Genomic DNA, 22505 nt, shown 5'->3' on the forward strand with positions numbered 1-22505 from the left:
GAAAGAGAGCAAGAGAAAGTCTCCAGTTGCTGAGTTCACTCCCCAAATGCCTGCAGCGGCCAGGGTTGGGCCAGGCCAAAGCCATTCAGTTACTCGGTCTCTCTTTCCCATGTGGGTGACAGGAACCCAGCCGGCTGAGCAATGCCCCGCTGCCTCCAAGGGTGCTCGAGAACAGAATGCTGGGTCACATCTCAGCCTTTGGCCAAGGTCAAGTGTAGAACAGGATGCTGGGTCACTTCTCAGCCTTTTGGCCAAGGTCAAGTGTAGAACAGGATGCTAGAAGCAAGAGTGGAACTGAGACTTAAACTCATGCACTTGGCTACAGGAACAGCACATTTATCGCTAAAGGAATACAAAACAAACGGATCATTAAACAAATACGGGAAGGAAGCATGGGACGGGAATGACACAAAGAAAGTGTAGCAACTGAAAACAACAACAACAACTTCATTTCAAATTTTGGCTAAGATTGGCCCAGTTCATTCTCCAACAATAAACTATAGTGTCTGGATCTCCATTCTAATACTGCCACTGCCACTGCAGTTTTGCTAGCAAAATCGCCCCAGTGGAAGTTTACATAAAAGAAAGTTTAAAATATAATGTTGGATGTGTAGACGCAAAGGAAATTTGAATAGAAGCAACAAGAATGTAACAAAGATGACTAAAAGCTAGGCAGAATAGGAAAAAGAACCTTAAAATATACCACCTTCATCCACGGCCAATTCACCCTGAACACACCCGATCTCATCTGATCTTGGAAAATATACCACCTGCTTTGATAAAGCCTTGTCTGATCTGTTCTTACTGAAGATGTGCAGGCTCACTTTAAAGGACTGAATGGTTTGTGTGTCCAAAACTATTTGAGTGACCCAAAAAAGGGGGATCTGAGACAAGTAAAACTGACAAATTTATGATTCTTTTCAGGTTCACCTCTGTTGAAAGTGCAGTATCTATATAATTTAAATAAAGAAGTTATGATAAATTATGCAAAGTAACCATATGGTTTAAATTCAGTCATTGCCTTTACCAGTTTCACTATAGCCCACTCTCAAAACACAGAGACAAATGCAAATTTTTGAAAACTGTATCTCAATGATCTATAATTTTCTTTTTGTAAAAAGAAAGCATTTTAGATTAGATCAATGCAAAGGACCCTTCCCTCCTCTACCTAATTTTTTGTTCTTCATAGTAGAAAAAAATGTAACACTATAAACTTGAATAGGTCCCAAATGACAAAGCATAATGAAATATTCACATTCATCACCATGTGAAATTTTAGTCCATTCCCTGTCTTCATGTCAAAATGATAGAGTGTTTTCAAAATGCAGGGACCGCCACCATGGTGTAACTGGTTAAACCACTGCCTGTTGTGCCATGTGGGCACCTGTTGAAGCACTGGCGGTTCCACTGCCAATCCAGCTCTCTACTAATGTGCCCAAGCACTTAGGTCCTTGCGTCATCTTAGGAGAGCTGGAGGAAGCGCGTAGCTCCTGGTTGCTCCCTCCCCACGCCCTGGCTGTTACGGCCATTTGGATGAGTGAACCAGAGGGTAGAAGCTTCTTTTTCTCTCCTTCCCTTCTTCCCTCCTTCTCTCTCTCTCTCTCTGCCTTTCAAAGAAGTCAGTCTTTTTTTTTTTTTTCCTTAAAGTTCTTCATATCAGACCTTCCTAGGCACATAGTCTGACACATCTGAAGCTGCTAAGGAAACTCCCAAGTCTCGCTAGCATCCCGTTCTGATAACCCGACGTTATTTTTTTTTTAATTTTTATTAATGTAAAGAGGATGGCTCTTACGCATCCCATAGGTAGAGTTCTAAGGAGATAACCCATTTCTCTCACTCCTGCAAGAAATAACTTCATATCAGTGAGGGAAAAAGAGAAAACTTTATGTCATCATGGCAAAGAAGAGATGGTAGCCAGCTGACTGAAGTTTGCATGTATGTCCCACAGAATGTTTTCCTAGGCCTTCTAAGTTCCTGTGTGTCCTAATTGTTGGCTGGAGGGCATGAAACGTTTGACCAATGGAAAAGTGAAAAATGGAATACGAGTTTGAGAAATGTGATTTCTTTTTATATCCAATATTAATAGGCTCATGAAAAAAAGACAGTTATCCACCATCTTAATTAGGTGTATGCCTAAAATTTTCAATACATTATGAAATTTTACCCAAAGATGGAAGCATTTATTACCTAAACTAAGTAATTGTGTTATGTTTGTATTTTTTTAACAGATTGGCTTCTTCAAAAGGCCGCTAAAGAAGAAAATGGAGAAATAAAATATTACACAAAAGAAAAATAGCAATTAATCAATGAAGTATCCTCAGGTTTGCCTCAAATATGTGACAAGAAATTTGAAATGAGGTCACATAATTCTGTGTACTCCATCAGGGATTTATCATTTGGAAAAAATGACAGATCAAGCTGATCCGAGAAAGTATCACAAAGATATTTTTTGTAAATTTATGAAAAATATTTTAAATATTCATTTTTATTGAGTATTTAAGAGCCTTACAAAGTGTTTTAAAGAATAACCTATACATCTAAAATATTTAAGGATAAGAATTTATATGATAATTGAAACATTTAATTTCAAAATAATATAAATTAAGCATTTCCCTCGATTCCTGATGGATGTGCAGGTTCAGCCTCAGTTAGCAGTTGTAAATACTAAGCAAGGAATTATCTGAAAAAGTTACTTTTTCCAGTTCAAGTGGGAAAAACTCCCCCTTATAGAGTCCGTCTATAGATCGGACTGAAACGGAGTACAATCACAGTGACTTCAATCATCATCTTTGTGTTGGACTCTGTACTTGGAGAGGTGTATTTTTCCACTATGATGGAAAAGTAATGCAGTTGAACAGAACTTCCATCCAGGACAAAATCAAAATAGATACCTAGTTTAAAAATAAGTGTACTGAATGGGTTAATTTAAGTTTTTATAGAAAATGCTTAATTTTGATATTGAAGTCTAAATGCAGAACTCTTTTATACTGAAAAATAGCGTTTTTGTGTGCTGCAACAGTAATGTTTCATGAAAAGCCAAATTGTGTGAAGGATATGCTAAAATGATTGCTGAACGGAACGTGGCAGCGTAGGCTGTCGCCACTGAAATCCTCTTTGCTGAGCAGATGTTGAATGGGAGGGGTTCCCGGATGTAGCCTAAAATAGGAGTCTCTTGAACTCCTTGGTACAGGGTTCATTCAAAGCCTGAAGCTGTGAGAGTATGCTTATTTTTTTGTTTTCATCTTTCAGAATTCCATTTCAGTATTGTATTTTACCAAGCAGTTACAGCTTGCTTTTGAGTGTGATGGAACAAAATTGAAACAGAAGCCCAGAAATGGAAACAGTGTCAGGTTGGAAAGATCCCACCCCAGAAAGGCCTAACATCTCTGTATGTGCTTCTTTGTTCTTGAAGTGATCGTTGAAGTCGATTCGGTTCCGCTTGTTTCATAAGCTCCCAGGTCACTGTGTTTCTTAGGACAGTAACAGTGAATGAATGTAGAATGGCTGTACCTGTGAACCACTGCTGTAAACTTTGCTGATATTTCTGGTACCACTCCGTTTCTTCCCTTGTCAAAACATGTAATTGTTCAGAAAATCCCAATCTGCTTTCTCAAATTTTAATTTGCTTTCTCAAAGCAGCAAATTAACAGTGAGATGAAATGCCATTAATTTAACTGCTTAGAACAGTTTTCCAAGGAACTCTGGTGTCTCAGAATCAGCCTACCTCTTGACTCTCCATATCTAGGAGCCTGAAGGCCAAGTGGATGTGCCTGGGGGTCGGGGGGATGGCAAAGTTATCTGTAGCAAGATGAAAGGTTTATCTTTTTTAAAGATTTGGAATCTTCGTTCAGAAATGGCTGCTTTCATAATTACTTCATTCTTCCTACCCCTCTGTAGGTTCAGAAATCCTTCTTCTCACTTGGACTGACTTAGGTCAACGAAACTCAGGGTGTGTCTGGTTCGGTCACCATGCTGCCAAGCCAGCTGGACAGCCAGCCTGGCAGCAGCCCTGCCCCCATCTCAACACATTCTTAGAAGTCAATCAGATAAATTGAAGCCCATACTTGGCACCTGTGACTGCCACACAAAACAGTCCCTGCACCATGAGCGTGCAGGTTCAAATTCAACGCACTGAAGGGGAAAAACAGAAGCAAGAGCATGTTGACCTTTTTAGAAAGAGAGGAAACCCTCTCTGGCCAGACTAAATAGCTATTGACAAACCTGGCATCATTCTTAACAAAGTTTTCTGGTTATTAAGTAGAGTATCTGATGAACAAGAGATTCCAATTCCATAATGTCTATGATTTGTTTAGATCTGTGGACATGTGTGTGTTCATATGTGCACATATATACAAGCACAAATTGAATACAAAATACAGCAGTAACAACACATGAGAGTTTACAGAAACCAAAAAGACATAAACCACATCAGAAGGAAAAGGTGGATTCATCCCCTTTCCATTTTAATTGAGATTTAGGCCTAGCTCACATTCCTTTAACTATCTAAAAGCCGTAACTGCAAAGGTTTTGATTAAAACACATGTAAACACATATCCTAAATTAGCTTTGTACAAATGCTCCAAAATGTATGCAATGATTAAAAAATATACTAGACTCTTGTTGTATTTTTAAATGCTTAATAAGGAAAGTGGGTCATGCTTAAAACTCTGAATTTATTGCTAAATTGTGAAACATTGTTTCTCTTGCTTTTTGGTATTTTGAAAAACTGATTTTATTGCTTTGCACTGTGAAAGGAGCCAAGGTTCCAGTCCCTTTCCTAGCCAAGCCTACAGTCGTATGTTGGCATATTAGTGTCTGGAGGAAATAATTCTTGGTTTCTGTTATCTGTCAATTTCCATGGTTAAATTATTCTCTTTATAGCCATTTTCAAATTACCAGCATGCCCCTAACCAGCTTGCAAAATTCCTGGAAACATATTAGCCAAATCTTATGAACAATGAGAGTTAGCTTCAGCACACTACTGAGACAGGTCACGTGCTATATAGATAAAGTCTCTCTCTCTTGCTCACTCACTCGCTTTCTCTATATAGATATGTGTGTGTGTATATGTATATATACACACATATATGTAAACACACATACAGTATAAACATATTTCAGATTATGCTTAAATGCTAATTCTATCAAGTGCAGTAGACATGATAGTATGTAGTTCCCCATTCTTGAGTTTCAATTCTAAAATTATACCTTCACTTAATAAGATAAAAACATGCATGAGAAGGAATGAGTTGAAAGCAAAAAAAATAGCAAAAAGTGGCCCATCGTGCAAATCAGACCTACTCAGGAACTACAGAGAAGCTATTTCGCTTTCCCAAGAACTCCAAAGTCCCACGTCCAGCACAGTAAACGATTTAACTTCCGTGACCTCATTTTAAAAATGCAATAATCCACTTTGTTGAACTTCTTTCTTCTGAACTCTAGGTTTCCTCTGTCCTAACTGCGCTGGAAAGGGGAACTCATGGAAAGAAATACTGCTGCAAAAGGGGAAGCTTAGGCATCATTTTATTTATAAATGTTTATATTTGCTCACACATGCTTATTCTTGCATATATAAAAGTACTCTCTTGCTTTCTATAAAATCAAAATCTAGGATAGTTAGAAGGCAAATATTTGCACCAAAAAATAAAAAGAAAAAAGTTGCACCAAAATGAAGAAGAGAGAGATAGTGGTAGAAGTGGTAGGAACCCTACACACTTTCTCCCGAGGGCCACAGCATGCACACCGTGAATGGGTGCCCCCAAAGCTCCCCGGGGGAGTGCTTTCCCCTTAGTAACGTCTTTGCTGGACACTTGTAAATCTACACTGTGTGGACTGCCGGTCTTACTGCACAGAACACAGAGAAAACTGGGCAAGTCTCAGGGGCCCCCCAGCCAGTCTCCTCTGCCAGTTGAAGTCATACATTGTCCAGATAAGTCACGTAATGTCCAAATTGAGTCCTTCCGGCAATTGACTGTGAGAAAGTCTCCATGCACTCTTGATTTCCTTCCAACACTTCTCCAGTCCCTTGCATTAGGCTTCTCCTCCAGGCAACAGGTCAAGAAGATCACTGGAGGAAAATCTGTTCTTAAAACACATGTTGTGTTTGCTGGAAATTAATCGATCATTTATGCAGGAGTGGTCCTTGGTTCCTCAGCAGTACTCTACAGGCACAGTGGAGCAAGGACAAAGTGGAATGTACCTCAGAGAAGCAGTGTCTTTAAAACCTTCCCAAACAGTATGGACACTACCAGCAGCAGTGCCAGTGGGGAGGAAGGAGAGATTTCACTCCCGGATGCCTTTCCCTAAGTGCTGCACAGCCACCGCCGCCACCCTTGCACTCCTAACTTCTAACTTTGGACTCCTTGCTAAGTGATCACCTTTTTGGAGGGGGGCGAGTTATCCCCCTATTTGACATATGGAAAACCATTTTCCTAATAGATAAGGAATTTAGAACTGTGCACAAGGCTTTGATTTTACCACTGCCCCCAGCTGGAGAATCATCTTCATACTTTTAGATGGACTGGGTTCCTGCTGCCCAGTTGGTTCCTTCTCAACTGCAAAGTGGAATGTTTGGAAGTTTTGTTTATTTTTGCTTTGTTCATTTGAGTGACAGAGAAATAGACAGACACACCCAGAGCTCCTATCGACCTGTTCATTTGCGTTCCAGATCTATCTCAGCAGGAAGCTGGAGTGCAGAATCACAGCTGAAAATCAATGTTATTATGCAATTGCTAAGATGCACTGTAGCACTTCAGTCCCCAGGCCAAGTGCCCATTCTCCAAGTTTTGACTTGGAGCATCCTCAGCTATTCTTTGCCCTAAAGCCCCTTGAAGGCCCCAGGGTGGTGGCATGTTATATTTGTGGGTAAATGGAGATTCAAAACTCCTTCAATCTTACAAATCATGGGACTTGTGATAATACATTAGGGACCAATGACACTCTAAAGTATGATTTCATTTGGTTTTAATGTTTTACAAATCACATCCTTTTAAAACAAATAAAACTAGAGTGGAATTTTAAGAGCTTTTCTACCATGTACTGAAAGTCTTTTATTTCACTTTCATCTGTGCACATAGGAGGACAAAATATTTAGTCATTTCCCAAATGACACTGGAAACAGTTTTGCAATTGAGCAGTCCCCTTTTGACAGTGACTGGCAAGAATGCGTGAGAAAAAACAGGAAAAGCCTAGAAAGGGAGAAACGACACCTAGATTCTGGAGCCAGGTAGCGCACTCCCTGTCTTGCCCCTAAAACATCTTGTGCCTTGACAGAAACACAAAATGTGCAGGGAGGTGATGGGGGAATAAAACCATCTTTTATAGCAACTTCCTTAACACTCCACGAAGATGCCGTCAGCTGTTTCACCCACAAGGCTAACACTCATACTTGATCACTGATAAGTGAAAGCAAAAGGGGATTCTTACCTCCAAGTTCGCCAGGGCTGATTTTTCTGAGTGTAGTACACTTCAGCCTCAGAACAGACATGGAAGGCAGCAACATCTCAGAGCTTCTTCACTTTGAGCCTTTCGCTTGTGGGAGACGCAGATTGAAGGTTCTGTTTCTGAGATACTGCTTGGCTTTGTTCAGGATGCACCAAAGGGAGTTCTTTATCAGCAAATATTATCCTGTAAAGAAAATGGCATACTATATGTTACTACTGCAAGACTGTAAAATTGTTCACGGACAGTACAAGAAAGTGTATCCATGTTTTAAAAAGACAAATATTGCATAAATTAACTACTGCCTTGAAAGCTCTATCATATTCACTCCAATAAAATGGTTTGCATGGACTAATGTAAAGTATAAAGCATTGTTCACTTTTTTTATTTATCTGAATATGAACTCATCTAAATGAACAACGCAAGTGTGTCTGCATTTCAAATCAGACTTCTATTGAATAGACTCATTCGAAGCAAATGTTTGATTGCATTCAAGAACAAAGAAGCATGGTTTTTGTTGACTCTGCTAACTTCTTTTGTGCCCAGTTTAAACACAGTTCTTAAGAGAAATCGGTTCTCAGGTAAAAGTCATTTAATCTGATATAATTAGAAGTAGCTGAGAAAGCAAAAGAGCATTTTGGATGTCCGACTGTGTGGCATATCCTGCACAATGCTTTGAGGTCAGAGGCTTTTTATTTTGTGTAATTATATCTTATCTTGTGCTTCAGCTGCGTGTTTTACGTCAAGGTAAATGTATGTTAAATAAAGACAGACTGAAGAATGCGATTGCTGTAATGTAAAATATCCAAAATTTCATCCAAAATTAATGTGACTACTTCCACAGCTTCAACTTTTTTTTGTTTTGTTTTGTTTTAGCTCTTTAGCTGGTTTCAACTTTGATGCTTTAAAAGGAAAAACCAAAAAGCAAATCAGGTCTGTGGTGTTTCCTGTACAAGATACAGCAATGTGATTAGTCTTCTGCAAACTCGAGACAGAAACCACAAAATCTGTGCAACTACATACAGTCTCCCAATGAGCTGCTCAATAATACATTGTTAGATAATAATAGATTGGATTAGTGTGAGGTAACAAAAATGTGCCTTTAAAAAAAAAAGTTGTCTTCATCTACACTAATGTATCAGTGCTAGAAGAAAATACAAGAAGTTATGGTAGTAATAACACATTTATATGATTAAAGGGAAGTCACCGTTTATGGAGGAGACAGGCTGAGTTATGACCAGGTTATTTGTAAGGTCTTCCACCTGATTTTCAGCAGGGCTGTCACTGGTGCTTCACCTTTTCTTCCTCACTGGAAAACAAGCAGTTTGTCTTTCTCTTCAGACTTTGGGAAGCTGCCAGTAGGCACTGTTGCACAAGACGGTGCTGCCCCTTGGGATGCCCACATCCCAGGATGGTGGGCCAGCTGGAATTCTGGCTGCTCTGCCTCTAATCCCACTTCCTGCTGACACACTCAGGGAGGCAGCAAATGATGGTTCCCAGGAATCCACTAGAACACCCAGATGGAATTTTGGGCTCCTCACTTCCCCCTAATCTATCCCTAGCTTTTTTCAGGCATTTGGAAAGTGAATCAACATGGGAAAGTCCTCTCGTCTTTTTTGTTTTCTTTCTCTCACTCACTCGATCTGTCTTTCAAATAGATCAGAATTTTAAAATGAAACGTTTTAAAAGAGAATTTGGATATATTATTCACTAGAAAAGAAATGACACATGTACAGAATTATCATTTGTGAGTCAAGAGTATAGTCCCAGTATTTCATTCCTTGATCTTTGGGATGATTTTGTGTACTCTTGTTATAAAATTAAAGTGATATTGCCTCTCAGCTTTTTGCCTAAGATCAGGTGTAAAATTAAGGTGATAATCATAGGCAGATATCAGAAGGAATACTCAAGTAGGAGCAACTCATTCATTAAGAAGACTGGAGGTAGTTTCTCTTATTTTATTTGTGTTATTTAAATGAATGTCAGTTTTTAAATCAGTGAAAAAAAGCAATTAGAACATGAGATAATAAACATGGAGAAAAATTTGAAAAATGCTGTGAAACAATTTAAAATGTCATCATCATAGCATCAGATATTGCATGTTTGAAATTACAAAGAACATGGGACTTTGTAATAATTATGACTTCCTAGCTTTGCTTTAGTGGCCAAAGAGTGATAATTACCACCTACTTTCCATTTTTCTCAAGTTAACTGGAATGTTTTATCAGTAATCCAAGAGAAAGAATTTTTGCCAGAAACGGAACATTTGGCATTGCTACATTTCCATCATTAGCAGAATGAGAACTTTGAAGGAAGAGCAGAACAGCAAATGAAACAGGAAATATAAAGAAAATCGAAAGCATTATCACAAATTTAGCTCTGTCCACATCATTAATTACATTAAAAGCAAATGGTCTCAACATTCAAAAAGCAGAGATGAAGTGAATAAAGTCATTTCTTTGCCCTCTGCAAGAGACTGTCTTTAAAGTCAAAGAAATATGTATTGAAAGAATAATATGAAAAAATGAGTGCTAAGGTGTGTACAATTCCATGAATGGGATTTCCACTAAAAGTAAAGATATTCTAGATTTTCTCTTGGGTCAACGTTGATATCTTCAAGCATTCCTTGACACCTGAACTTATTTAAGACAAACTGTATTCACCTCTCTGAATCTGCAGGCTAACACTGATGTGCAGGAGGCTGCATAACCTGCGTGGCCTCCAGTTCCTACACTAATGGCAAGAAGAAAGGGCAACTACTACAAGCCATCAACATCCAAGCCACCAGACACTCCATAGATGTGTGTGGTTTGGTCATATGCCAGGCTGTAGTAAGTGCTTGACTGGCAAGTCCTGGACTGTATAAACTTTCTGCTCTGGATGGAGGACAGGAGTTTGGTAGCCAATGGCAACAGTACCATTCAAAAATTGATGATTTGATTGACAACGCTGTAAAAGAAATCATTTCACTGCTGGTATCTAAGTTTGTTTCAGTGCTGGAAGGCGTGTTGTCTAAGCTGTCACGGTCTGATGAAGGCACTTTCTTCTCATATATCCTGTCATTCACTGTCAAAGCAGCTGCAAAATATGTTGATGTCCCAAAACCAGGAATGGATCTGGCAGACACATATATTATATTTGTTTGGCAAAACCAGGACATTTTTCAAGAAAGTCAATGAGGAAATGTACAGAGAGAAGTTATCTGATCAATGGTACAGCAGCTCCATGAAAGTCATTTGTGTATGGTTGGTTGATAGATCAGACCTCCAGCTTCATATTTACCAACTGAAGAGTCTCATCAAGATTGTGAAGAAAACTTACAGGGACTTCCGACTGCAGGAAGTGTGAGAAGGAACCCTGAACAGCAAGGCCTCTGATACTCTGCACAGACGCCCCACAGAGGAGGAAGCCTCTGCCTCGGTCTCAGAGGGAGGAAGGCTTCAGGGCATTCCAATGAAAGACAGTGATGAAGAAGGCCAGTAACACACAGCACTGGTGACAAAAGCAGGATCTCGGCATCGATTTTTATACCTTGTCCTTGTAATTACATTTGTTGTCTTGACCAAATAAACACACTAGTATTTCTTTTCAAAGTAAGCGTGGAAGTCGAGTTAAAGGTGAAATATCAAATTTTTGTTTGGTTTGGTCATTTTAAAAAATCATCTCTTGCATAGCTTAACCCAAAATGAGCCTTGGTTCTGTTTGTGTTTGGAACATGAAGTAAGTTTTCAGTGAATTTGACCTTTTTAATTTTTTGTAAACACGCCAAAGATTGAATCAGGTGAACATTTCCATTTCCTAAACATTTAGACAATTTTTTAAACTCTAACAATTTATTTATGGAATACAGTGTGACATTTCAATACATGCATACAATGTATACTGGGCAACTCACATTGATTGAATCAATGAGGCTATAATATTCTTGTCATCACTTCCTCTTGCTATTTTGTGTTTGCTCAGAAAATGCGTACTAGGGTATTATAGAATAGTCACCCAGCTGTGTTGTAGAATGTTAAAACCTGAGTATGTGTGGTATAAATCCTTCTAGACAGCACAACTCAGAATGGCATGCCAAAGACCAGATTGGAAACACCTCATGCTGGCAGACAAAGAATAGTATCTAGAATTGGCCGCAGGATGTGATTAGTAAAACTGGAAATTAGCTACAGCAGACTCCTACCCTCTTGGTAAAATGCCAAAGGCTCTTTGCCTTTTCATGCTGAGTCTCTTCTTTTCTATTTTATCCTTTGCTTTACTCTGACATTGTTCTCTTCCGTTTCACCCATGTACCGTTGGTTACGTTTGTTCACATTTCAGATCCTGCTTTGGTTCCTAGCCATGCCATACACTTCCTCATTAAAGCATGGGTAATTCTGCAGATTTCAGCTAGTGCAGAGTTTGAGAGCAGATCTACTTTCCCACTTTGTTAGATGAGTCACTTTCCTGCCCATGAGGAGATGGCATAGAAATCAGAGTTTTACTGCCATTTTTTTCCTCCTCACATCTTCTTTACAAATGGTGTTGTCAGCAGCTTGTCTGAAGTGCTTAGAAGTTTGATCTCACTACTGTCTGTCCTGCTAGTCTTCAAGCACTTCCCTCTGTGTATGCATGTGTGAGTTTATCTGTGAGTGAACACATGAATGAAGATCGTACATTTAGAAGGGAGGCTTGTTCATTTTCTGAGTATATGAAGGGGACGATGTAAAGGATTACAGTGCAAGAAGGCCATTTGGGATGAAACTGACGTGGAGCAGTGAAGTTCCCTCTTTTTTTTTTCCTAGTGGGAGAGGCAAAAAAGCTGGAGGAAGCTGGCCTCTGCTGCCTGCCTCTCCATGCCAGGCATGCAGCTAGGCATGTTTCCAACAGAAGGTCTTTTCATCACATTGGCAACACCAAGGTGGTGACAAGGCTCTTCTTTCTGTTCCACAAAGGATACAACTGAAACCAATGGAGTCCAAGGCTATCAAGCCAGCAGTGACTGATATATGAAATACTATTAAATCTGTTCTCTTTATATAAAATTTTAAAACATGTGAGGAGGAAAAATAGTGATAAAATTCTGATTGCAATGCCATTTCTTCATGGGCAGGAACTTGAGGAGATGTCACTAGACAAGAAGTGAAAACACAGACGCCCAGGGAAACACTACAATTTATCTTTGTAGGACTTGGCGTATGGAAGACATTTAGTAAGTGTTTTTCTGAATTAATACAAAATTAACAAATGAATGCAAGAACTAGCAAACTGTGTTACTAGTCAGGGAACCCCAGACAACCAGAAGTAACAGATTGTACTAATTAGAGACACAGGCAGAAAGTTCTTATAAGGAAATTGGGTCAGGTGCTTATGGAGTTGTAAAGTCCTTTGATCTTCTTGCAGGTTAGGGACCCAGGACAGCCAGTGTATATTTCCCAGGCAAGTCTGACGGGCTGACACCAGAACTTACGGTGTACTGGTAGCATGAAAACTCGAGAACCAGGGGCTTGGATGGCCTAAGTCCCAATTTGAGGTCAGGAGAAGACTGACGTCTCAATTCGAGTTGTCAGGCAGAAAGAGCAAATTCTCTCTTTTGTTCCATTCGGGTTGCCAAAGGATTGGAGGAGGGCCACTCCGATCGACACCCACAGGCAGCCAACTGAGCACTCCACACTCTGCTAAGACAGATGATGGCTGTAGCCAATAGCCGATTTCTTTACTCTGCTTCTCTGTCCAAGCTACAGAAACTGACTCCTCACTGCCGAGAGGAGAGTTCTAAACCTTGCTTGGTTCTACAGTGTCACCAAATTTCCAAAAGATGTTCTACTTAAACTTTCTAATTTGTCTAAAGTTGAATTTTTACATTTATTTTTCTTAAAAGATTCAGCTTTTAATTTTTTTCTTTCGATATGTGTTTCCTAAGAGACAAAGCTATTGTGTGCAAAGTAAAAAGAATTAGACTATCAACAGATTACTCATCACTCACACAGAGCTGGAAGCAGAGAACTGAGGAAAAAGAAAATGACCTTAGAATCCTAATTTCTTCTTCATTCATATACAAGTATGAAACTCAGAAATACTGATATCCTGAGATTCAAAAGCATGCCACTTGCAGGCCCATTTTGAGGGGAGGAAAATAATAAAAAATAGCTGTGATCAAATAAAACATGTTAAAAAATAAAACATAAAATGGAAGAGATTATATAGCCTGTGAAATCCAGTCAATTGGACTAAATTTTGACGCATACTCTTTTTAAAAAACATTCTTGAAACAAGCCCTATAATAAAACATATATGTGTACATTTAACCAAAAAATAAATTGAAGTAATTTTAATTTTCTGACAAAACAGTAATTGTTGACTTTTAAAAAACTTTTTTTTTGGAAAGGTAGGTTTAAGGAGAGAAGAGGAGATAGAGAAAGATCTTTCTTTTGTGGTTCACTCCAAATGGCTTCAATGGCTGGAGCTGAGCCAATCTAGAGCCAAAATCCAGAAACTTCCTCCAGGTCTCCCATGTGGGTGCAGGGTCCCAAGGCATTGGGTCATCCTTGACTGCTTTCCCAGACCACAAGCAGGGAGCTGGATGGGAAGTGGAGATGCCAGGACTAGAACCAGCGCCCATATGGGATCCTGGCACTTAGAGGTGGAGGATTAGCCAGTTGAGCCGTTATGCCAGGCCTGTTTGTTGGTATTTTGAACTGATACTGTATTCAGTTCTTAGAAACTAATTTTCTCACCTGTTTGTTGGTCTTGGTCACCAGCTAGTTCCTGACAATCACATATGCATTCTATCCTGAAGTCAATGGGTAATAGATCAGTTTTGTTCTTTACTTTAGAAAGAAATAAAAATCATAACAAATCTCATAGAGTTCCTTCCTTATAGAGATTCTGCCCATGTCTAGATTATCCATGTTAATGTGGCCGTATAATTTCTAATTACACGGGAAACACAATATGCAATGTCCATAGGAGGAGGGAAGCTGAGTGGGATTGGATATTGATGATTCAACTTTTCAAGTTCATGTGCATGCAATCGCCAGTGCCACACTGAGTCCTGGCTCCTCTGCTTCCTATCCATATTCCTACTAACACTTCCTGGAAAGCAGCAAATGATTGCTCAGCTGTGCCTGGTCCCTGCCACTCATGTGGGAGACATGGATGCGGTTGTTAGCTCCTGGCTTTCATCTAGCCTAGCCCCAGCTATTTGGCATTTGGGAAGTAAACCACAAATTGAGACGAGGAGCTCCATTTCTTTGCCTTTCAAGTAGATGAAAACAGATTTTTAAAAAGTAAAATATTAGTTCAAAGACATTCATCAAGTCTCCATTGTATGCAGTGAATATTATCCCTGAAAACCTAAAAGCAACTTACCATGACCTCAAAGAACTATCAAAAGATGCTCTTAAGCAAAAGGTACTTCTTTTCTGATGAGTTTTTGCACACTGTTTCTGCAGAACTGTGGCTGTGAGATAAATATGTCAGCTGTTGATCTCAGGCCTTCCTTTCACCAGGAAATTATCTTACATCGTACTGCTGAATTTAGTGGTAGTTGTAGTCTGCCCCATTCCTTGAGGAAATATGTAGACTTTTAACTCTATACGTAGCATTTTGCCATATATGCTCACCACATCACCAAAGCAAATAAGATTGGGTGCATTAGTTACAGATTTACCTGAATGTACTAACTCTATTGTAATCTGCAATATACTATTTCTGGTCCTTAAAAATAATCCTCTCTAATTCTTTCTGGAAATTCCTAAGCTTGTGAACACAATTTCTCAATTACTAAATAGCATCTGCCACTTTAGTTCTTGCCCCTGACATCTCTTGCTACTGGCATCCTTAGCAAGAAGATGCTGCAGTATCTTCATTTGAACTGGGGATGAAAACAGCTCCCTTGTGCCTCGGGAGTACTCTTTTTCACCCTCATGATCCCCCTTATGAAATAAAGACATTCTTTTTTGTTTAGTCTACCAACAAGAGCAAGGTGTGGCATTGTAACAGCTAGATCATCACTATCTATCCTCTCCATTAAAGTAAGTTCATTCATAAGGCTCGTTGGTCCAGAATGCACATCCGCTTCCGGGGAACTCTTCCATGAATTGTTCAGAGCAGCACCAGCCATGTCCAAGCAGAGGCTCTTATTGCATCTTACTCTGTAAGCTGTCGACTTCCAAAGGGCAGGATACATTGCACATCTATTGCAGCCTCACTCTCCTTTCCATGCGCTAATTGGCCACCACAGATGTTCAATAAGCAGTGCGGGACTACATCTACTTAGCAAGAAGAAAGGACTGTTTCTCACGGCACAGAATTTAGAAGTCAACTGAAGGTGAAAATAAAAATGGACATCAGAATTTCCCAGCAAATGTAGATGAAATTGCATTGTTCTTATGGCCAGGGAGACAAGAAATAAGAGAGGAAGAGCAAGTGACTGCTTTAGGCACTCTAGAGTTAAGCTCTGCAAGGAGGCATTTATGTTTAAATATTGTTTTCATCATTATAAAAAGAACATCCATTGTCTTTTATCAATTTCTGGTCAAGGCAGACAAATGTGCTTAGATAAGTTGAAATGCCTCTTAAATAAGTGATTAAATATGAAAAATTAGTCTCTCTTCTTTCCTTTCCTAGACATTGTGGCATTAATATTGGCATTTTGTTTCTTTAAATTGCATCCTAAGATTCACTCCCACCACAGTTACTTCCTCAACATTACTGTAACCCAGACTTCATTTGCTTATCTTCCTTTCCATTTTTTTAAAATTAGAATTGTTTAAAGTCTAAATTCATGACTATTGATGCATAATTTTAAAACTCTAAAGTTTACTCTTTTCAAGTCAACAATTCTGAGTTTTGAAAAATGTACAAAGTCATGGAATGATCCCGACATTCAGTGTATAAATTATATTTCATAGCCCTGTGCAATTGCTTCATACACATCTTAGTCAACTTCCTCTACTTATCTCTAGCATCTGCAGTGATCTGGTTCCTGTCCCTTTTGTTTTGCCTTTTCATGAATGTCAACCAATGGATTCATAAAACATACAGCCTTTTATATTCATCTTTTATTTTCATTTCTCATGTGCTTGCGTATTCCAAATATCAGCTGTTCATTCATTTTATTGTTAAATAGTATACTATTGGATGCATGGATTGGGTGATTATGGTTCTTTCCTTGCCCTTTTTTTATACTTGTTTGCATGTTGGTTGGGAAGGTACTTGGCATAAATCATAGTGAATTTTCTTTTTGCTTTATATTTCCTATCAGACAACAATGACCTTGGGAGAAACTTGTGTCAAGCAGGGAGCTTGTTGACATAGTTTGCATTGCAAGGCGGATGGGAACTCATACATGGTAGATGACTAGTCTACTGCATTGATGTGAATCTTTTCCTTACAAAGTAGTTTTGAAGAGTGTGAAGTGGGATTTTATACCTGAGAGGTATACCTTGGCTACAGAATAGAACAAAGTAACGGGAAAGGAGTGGAAACCAGGATCACTGGGTCTGTGTCCTAGGTCCAACATTTTCTACCCATGCGTGCTTGGGATACTTAAACTTCACACCTTGTCTATCATCTTAATATAGCTCCTTCCCTGAATATTCATAGCTCAAATTATGTGTGAATGTGTTAGAATCTCCCTCTAGGCATCTACATTGTCCAATCCCTCTGAATGTCTCCAGTATCTTCTCTAAACTCACACAAATACAAACGCTTGTATGCCCACATACGCAATATGCACAATGATGTATGCATGTTCTTTAAAAAATTGTGAAATATTACTTGAAACTTTAATCAAATTAAAATACCTAATGCCACAACTTTTCAAACTGTATAAATTTAAATATATACAGGTTATTGTATATTGCTGATAATCAGTGGAAACATTTGGAAAACACATAATCGTTGTTAAAATCATATGCTTAAAAAAGTGTCTGTGCACAATATAGAGAGCAGGAACTTGCACCAAGCCAGGATGGGATCTAGTCATTTATGTCATGTCACATTAGGAAAGGGGGTGGAGGTGGGTGATAGAAAAAAAAACTGACACCAAATTGCAAAGAAATAGGAAAAAATGCCTGAGCCCAACTAATTGTCAAGAGAAATATGGTAACTCCTCTTTTGATGCATGGTATGGTATTTTTTCTTTTATCTGAGTGCTTGGCAATGTTGCTAGTCTAGATACATACAGTTGCCACAATGGGTGAAGGAGACCATAGCATCAGGAAGGCACGGCTGCAGGCAAAGCTCACTGGACCACGTACGATGCTTGGACAGAACTCTGCCTTCTAGAGGATCTTCCTACGAGAAACCCAGTCTGAGGGGAGGCAATACCCTCCTTGTTTTCAGGCCAGTCACAAGCAGATTGGGATGATGTCATCACTTATGGTATGGAAATGAGCAAGGATCTGCATCCATGTGGAAGAATGTGTGATCCACAAGCAACAGAGGTCACCATAGCCAGGACTCCATTGCAAGCAGCCCAAACAGGTGCAAGTGGCAGCAGTGAGAAGAGAACATTTACATCAGCAGGACCTCAGTGACACTCTGTTTACAAATGTGTGAAAGCCACCATGACTGTACATTTCAAGGGTCATAACCTCAGAAGAAAATGAATTGCCTTACTGTAGTACACCATGTAAAATATATGGTTTTACAGGCTTAGCTCCCCTCAGACTAACGTTTTCTTTTACCTACAGATCTGTTGTAGTCCATGATGGTTTGAACCGTTTCTTTATAACGTACAAAGATCATTTCTGACTCAGAATAAAATGTGTCTACATGCACATGTTCTTTCATTTCTCCTAATGACACAAATCAGATTGAATGTGTATTCTCTGCATATATGCAGCATGAGTTTTCACATAGAACAAAACACTGAAAACAATATTTGTTAGTGGCATTTCACACTTATCAAAGATGGTTAGTAAGTATAACCAGTATTGGTTTTTACCACAGTGCTTTGTCTAATTATGTGCACATATTAGATAATAAATATACATAAGTGAATAAGTTAAAAAGAAAGAGAGAGATTATTGCAAGATTTTTAAATGAAGTCCAAGTGAAACAATCTTAGGCATTACAAGAGTTAGTAAGACAGTCTGGAAAAGAATTATTCAGGAACCATGAAGACAAATGTGAAAAAATAAAGTTCCAAAATTGGGACTTTATCAGAGTCACTATTTTCATTCTTCTGATATGTAAACAAAGTTCATTAGCCTGATAGTCAAATAATGATAATAGCAAAATTGGCTCTGTATGAGTTTTTGATGTGGAAATGTTTCTCCATCTAAAATGACATATTCATGAGGCTGGTGCCATGATGCAGGGAGCACTTGGCCTGTGATGCCAGCATTCCATAGGGGTGCCAGTTGCTGTCTGCTCCACTTCCCATCCAGCTCCCTGCTTGTGGCCTGGGAAAGCAGTCGAGGACGGACCAAAGCTTTGGGATCCTGCACCCGTGTGGGAGACTCACTAGTTTTGGATTGGCTCAGCTCCAGCCGTTGCGGCCTCTTGGGGAGTGAACCATCGGATGAAAGATCTTCCTTTCTGTCTCTCCTCTTCTCTGTACATCTGCCTTTCCAATAAAAATAAATAAATCTTTTTTTTTAAAGCAATCTAAAGAACTGAAAGTTGCTTTCTTGGCAGAAGAGTTAAGGGAAATGAATATGTCACCTTGAGTTCTTTAATGAATATGTCACACTGAAGATGAGCCTTTACTGCCTTATCATGAGGACTGATGGAATCCAGACCAGTCAGAGTCATGGAAAACTGAAGGTTCTGCACGTCAAGTAACAGAGCCCTAAAAGAACAAGTCGATCTACAGAGGAAAGCTAAGAAGTCATACACCCCCTGACGGTGATACAGAATGAATTACGTTATTGTTTAGCTATCTCTGCTTAAGAGACTTGCGAATGGGCTGTTGCCCATGTCTTTGGGTTCTGCCCATGTCTTTGGGTTTCCCTGATCCTCTCAATTCACTACTGTTTAACTCAGAGTACAGATCTCTCATTAAAACATCTAATAGAATAGAATAGCAGACTACCATGAGCAACCTTCATTCATTATTTGACACATTTCTTTATGGGGAAAAGTAAAAACGCTTAAGGACATGTGAACAATACTTTCCCTTCCCCAAGCTTTTCCAAGTTCTAAGGAATAAACTTCCTGATCTCTCTAGTTCATATTAACAAAGGAAGACATTAACTTTTTTACTGAGCTGGTGTATTACTCACCAGGGGAACAAGCCGCCACTGAGCATTAGCCCTGTGCTGCAACCAGTTTCAGGTTGAACCCGTGTTCACCGCCCTTCAGGCCAACCAATAGGAGAGACTCGTCTTACAGGCAGTCTGGAATGAGGAGCAGAATCCTACTGAAACAAGATGAAGAGGAAAAAGAAGGATTGGCAGAGACACGGGCATATTGGGTGGAACTGAAATAGGAAGGAAGGGCTGCTAGATCTCACAAGGCTGCCAGCAGAAAGCTGACAGGGAGAAGAAAGAAAAGAAAGAATTAAAATGATCTCTCACTGGTGGGCCTCGGGTTTATAGTGTCTCACCCTGGTATCTGCATTTTATGAACAGGTGCAGACTCTCTGTGTGTGTCTCTGTCACACACACACACACACACACACACACACACACACACACACACACACCCCTAGGGGAGCCAAGAGTCAAGGGAGAATAACTGTAAGTGAATGGAAAAAAAGCTGGGTAGGTAACATAAAATATGACAGGAGCCTTCAATTAGAATTTCAAGAAATTAACAATAGGAGAAAAACACCCTAAGTGGGGAAAATAACTAATAAATTTTAAAAAGAAGAAGAAGAAATAAGGAAAAAACACAAGCCAGTAAAAAAGAAAAAAGTGGCTTGGGTCTGAAGTGCAATGTACTAGAAGGGATAATGATGAGAGAGATTGTGGAGATACGCAGGGCTCCGTGGGAGTTAAACAGTGAAGTGTTTCGACTTTATTCTGTGGACATCCAAAGATTGTCCGGTACTACAGCTTGTTCCAGTGTTACAGAAAGACTTCTAGAATGGCCGGTGTGTAAGGTGGACTGGAGCCAGAAGAGGAGGAAGCACTGAGGGATTAGGTAAGAGCCCATCAGGGGAGTGAGAGTGCAGAAGGGCTTGTGCTGAGGACAGATGGCAGTAGTGATGATGGAAGGGATAAAGACGTGGGGGCTGGTGGCATGGTGGTGGCCTGGACGACAAAGGCACACCTTTCTGCTTTGGGTGATATACAAGTGGGAATGAGATAAACCAAGAAAAGCAGGGAGTGGAGATAAAAGCGGTCAGAGCGGAATTTAAGCATGTCTCCCGGCTAGCTTCCTGGCCAGATCCAAGAGAAAATACAAGAGGGAGGGTCCTACCTCACCCCAGGTGGTTTCAGAATGTCCTCTCTGGGTTTACTAGAGGGAAGTGGAGGCCACTGTCATGACAGCCTGAGATCTTATTGGATGTTTTACTGTGCTGATATTTCCCACTGATAAAAGAACTAGGAGACATGTTTGCTTGTCACGGCATATTCACAAAGACAAAGAGGGTCAACAAAGAGATTAGTTGACTAAGGACTTTGGACTGCATAGATCAGGGAGTCACTGACAAAGTTTTGTACTTGACATTGCAACTAGTCTTCAAGGAACAACCACTTCCTGGGCTGGGGTTAAAAAGGAATGTCTTCTGTTTTTCCAGCTATGCATGAGGCTTATTTTAAAAAGTTCATGAAAAACATAATTGAAAGATGTTCATTGTTTTCATTTTAGGTTTTAGGGAGCAGAGAGGAATAGAGACAGAATGTGGGTCCGTGCACTGAGTCACTCACCAAATGCTCAGGAAGGCTGAGTCGGGTCAGTGTTGGAGCCAGGAGCTTGGAACTTAATTCAGGTGCTTCCCATGGAAGCCAGCCATGGCATGGCGGCCTTCACCTGCTGCCTCTGAGGATATGCAAGCAGCAACGAACTGAAATCAAACACAGAACTAGGGCCCCAAACCGGGCATTGTGATATGGGATTCAGGCATTTTTAACTAGTAGACCAAACATCTGGCCCAAGATAATTTTCAGAGTTTAATTTAAAATGTACTTTTTCAACAACTTTTTGAATACCCTGGATATTTATGGATTTTTTGGGGCCAAACTGAAGTTATGATTTCATTTTCTTATAAGCACCCTCAAAATTTGCAACACCAGAATAATTTATACAATCTCATCAAAGCTACCCAAAACAACATGTTCCTACATTTAAGCTGAATATTGGAAGCTTTGGCCAAAATGTAATACAATGAACTCCTTCCCATAGAGAATTTTAATTTTGTGCATAGTTATTCATAAAATGTATGCTGTTTATATTAACATGTAGTAGACTTGATGTTATTTTTAAATGAATGTATAAATATTTTTTTATTTTATTTTTCATTTAGATTTGAAAGGCAGAGAAAAAATCTGCCACCTGCTGGTTCAGTTCCCAAATGCCCAAAACAGCTAGGACTGGGCCAGGGCAAAGCCAGGAGCTTGGAACTCCGTCTGAGTCTCCCACGTGAGTGGCAGGGCCCCACTTACTGAGGCACCCATGCCTCTTCCCAGAGTGCACTTTGGCAGATGGCTGGACAGGAAGTGGAGTAGACCTGGGACCTGAACCATGCAGTCCATTAAGGGATGTGGCCAAACACCCCCTTCTTGTTTTAATTTCTGATGTCGTTAAACACAGATAAAATACATTCACAGAAACCGAAGTGGGATCCTGAGTAACGCGGAAAGGGCCCCTGAGACCAGCGCTGAGCAGCTCTGCCTTCCTTGCTTCCACGTCGGAATGTGGCACACAACAGCAATTACCTTCCCCTGGGCAGGTTCGCTTCTAGAACTATTAAGGCAGGGACTTGTAAACGGTTTTTGTCTCTTACAGTTAGCATAACCAGGGGTTTGTTCTTTGCCTCTGCTGGGGGGAGGGGTTGGGGCGAGGAATGAGGGGGGAGACTCCTGATGTATTCGGGACCTCATCCTAGTGTAATGTTAATTTGCTAATTTCAGAATCAAAACCAAAGAAAGGAGCATATTCCTGTCCAGCAACCGGATACAAAGCAC

The 22505-nt window shown here is 39.8% G+C and overlaps 1 protein-coding gene and 1 long non-coding RNA gene across 2 annotated transcripts in view; one reads left to right on the forward strand and one right to left on the reverse strand.

The window, feature by feature from the left end:
- ITGA1 (integrin subunit alpha 1) overlaps window positions 1–2359 on the forward strand; it is a 137017-nt gene extending 134658 nt beyond the window's left edge. The window contains exon 29 of the mRNA XM_040977525.1: window positions 2229–2359. Within this exon, the coding sequence (XP_040833459.1) occupies window positions 2229–2273 (45 nt within the window). The 3' untranslated portion in view covers window positions 2274–2359. The remainder of the gene's footprint in view (window positions 1–2228) is intronic.
- Window positions 2360–5629: 3270 nt separating this feature from the next.
- On the reverse strand, window positions 5630–21272 carry LOC121154522. Its single transcript, XR_005883541.1, has 4 exons — window positions 21249–21272; window positions 19656–19789; window positions 7426–7626; window positions 5630–6067 (listed from the first exon to the last, which is right to left on the reverse strand). It is a non-coding gene; the product is annotated as an uncharacterized LOC121154522 (long non-coding RNA).
- Between the last annotated feature and the right edge of the window lie 1233 nt (window positions 21273–22505).

Source organism: Ochotona curzoniae, unplaced genomic scaffold, assembly GCF_017591425.1.
Source record: "Ochotona curzoniae isolate NIBS_2020 unplaced genomic scaffold, NIBS_Ocur_1.0 contig_2754, whole genome shotgun sequence".
Lineage (NCBI taxonomy): Eukaryota > Metazoa > Chordata > Mammalia > Lagomorpha > Ochotonidae > Ochotona > Ochotona curzoniae.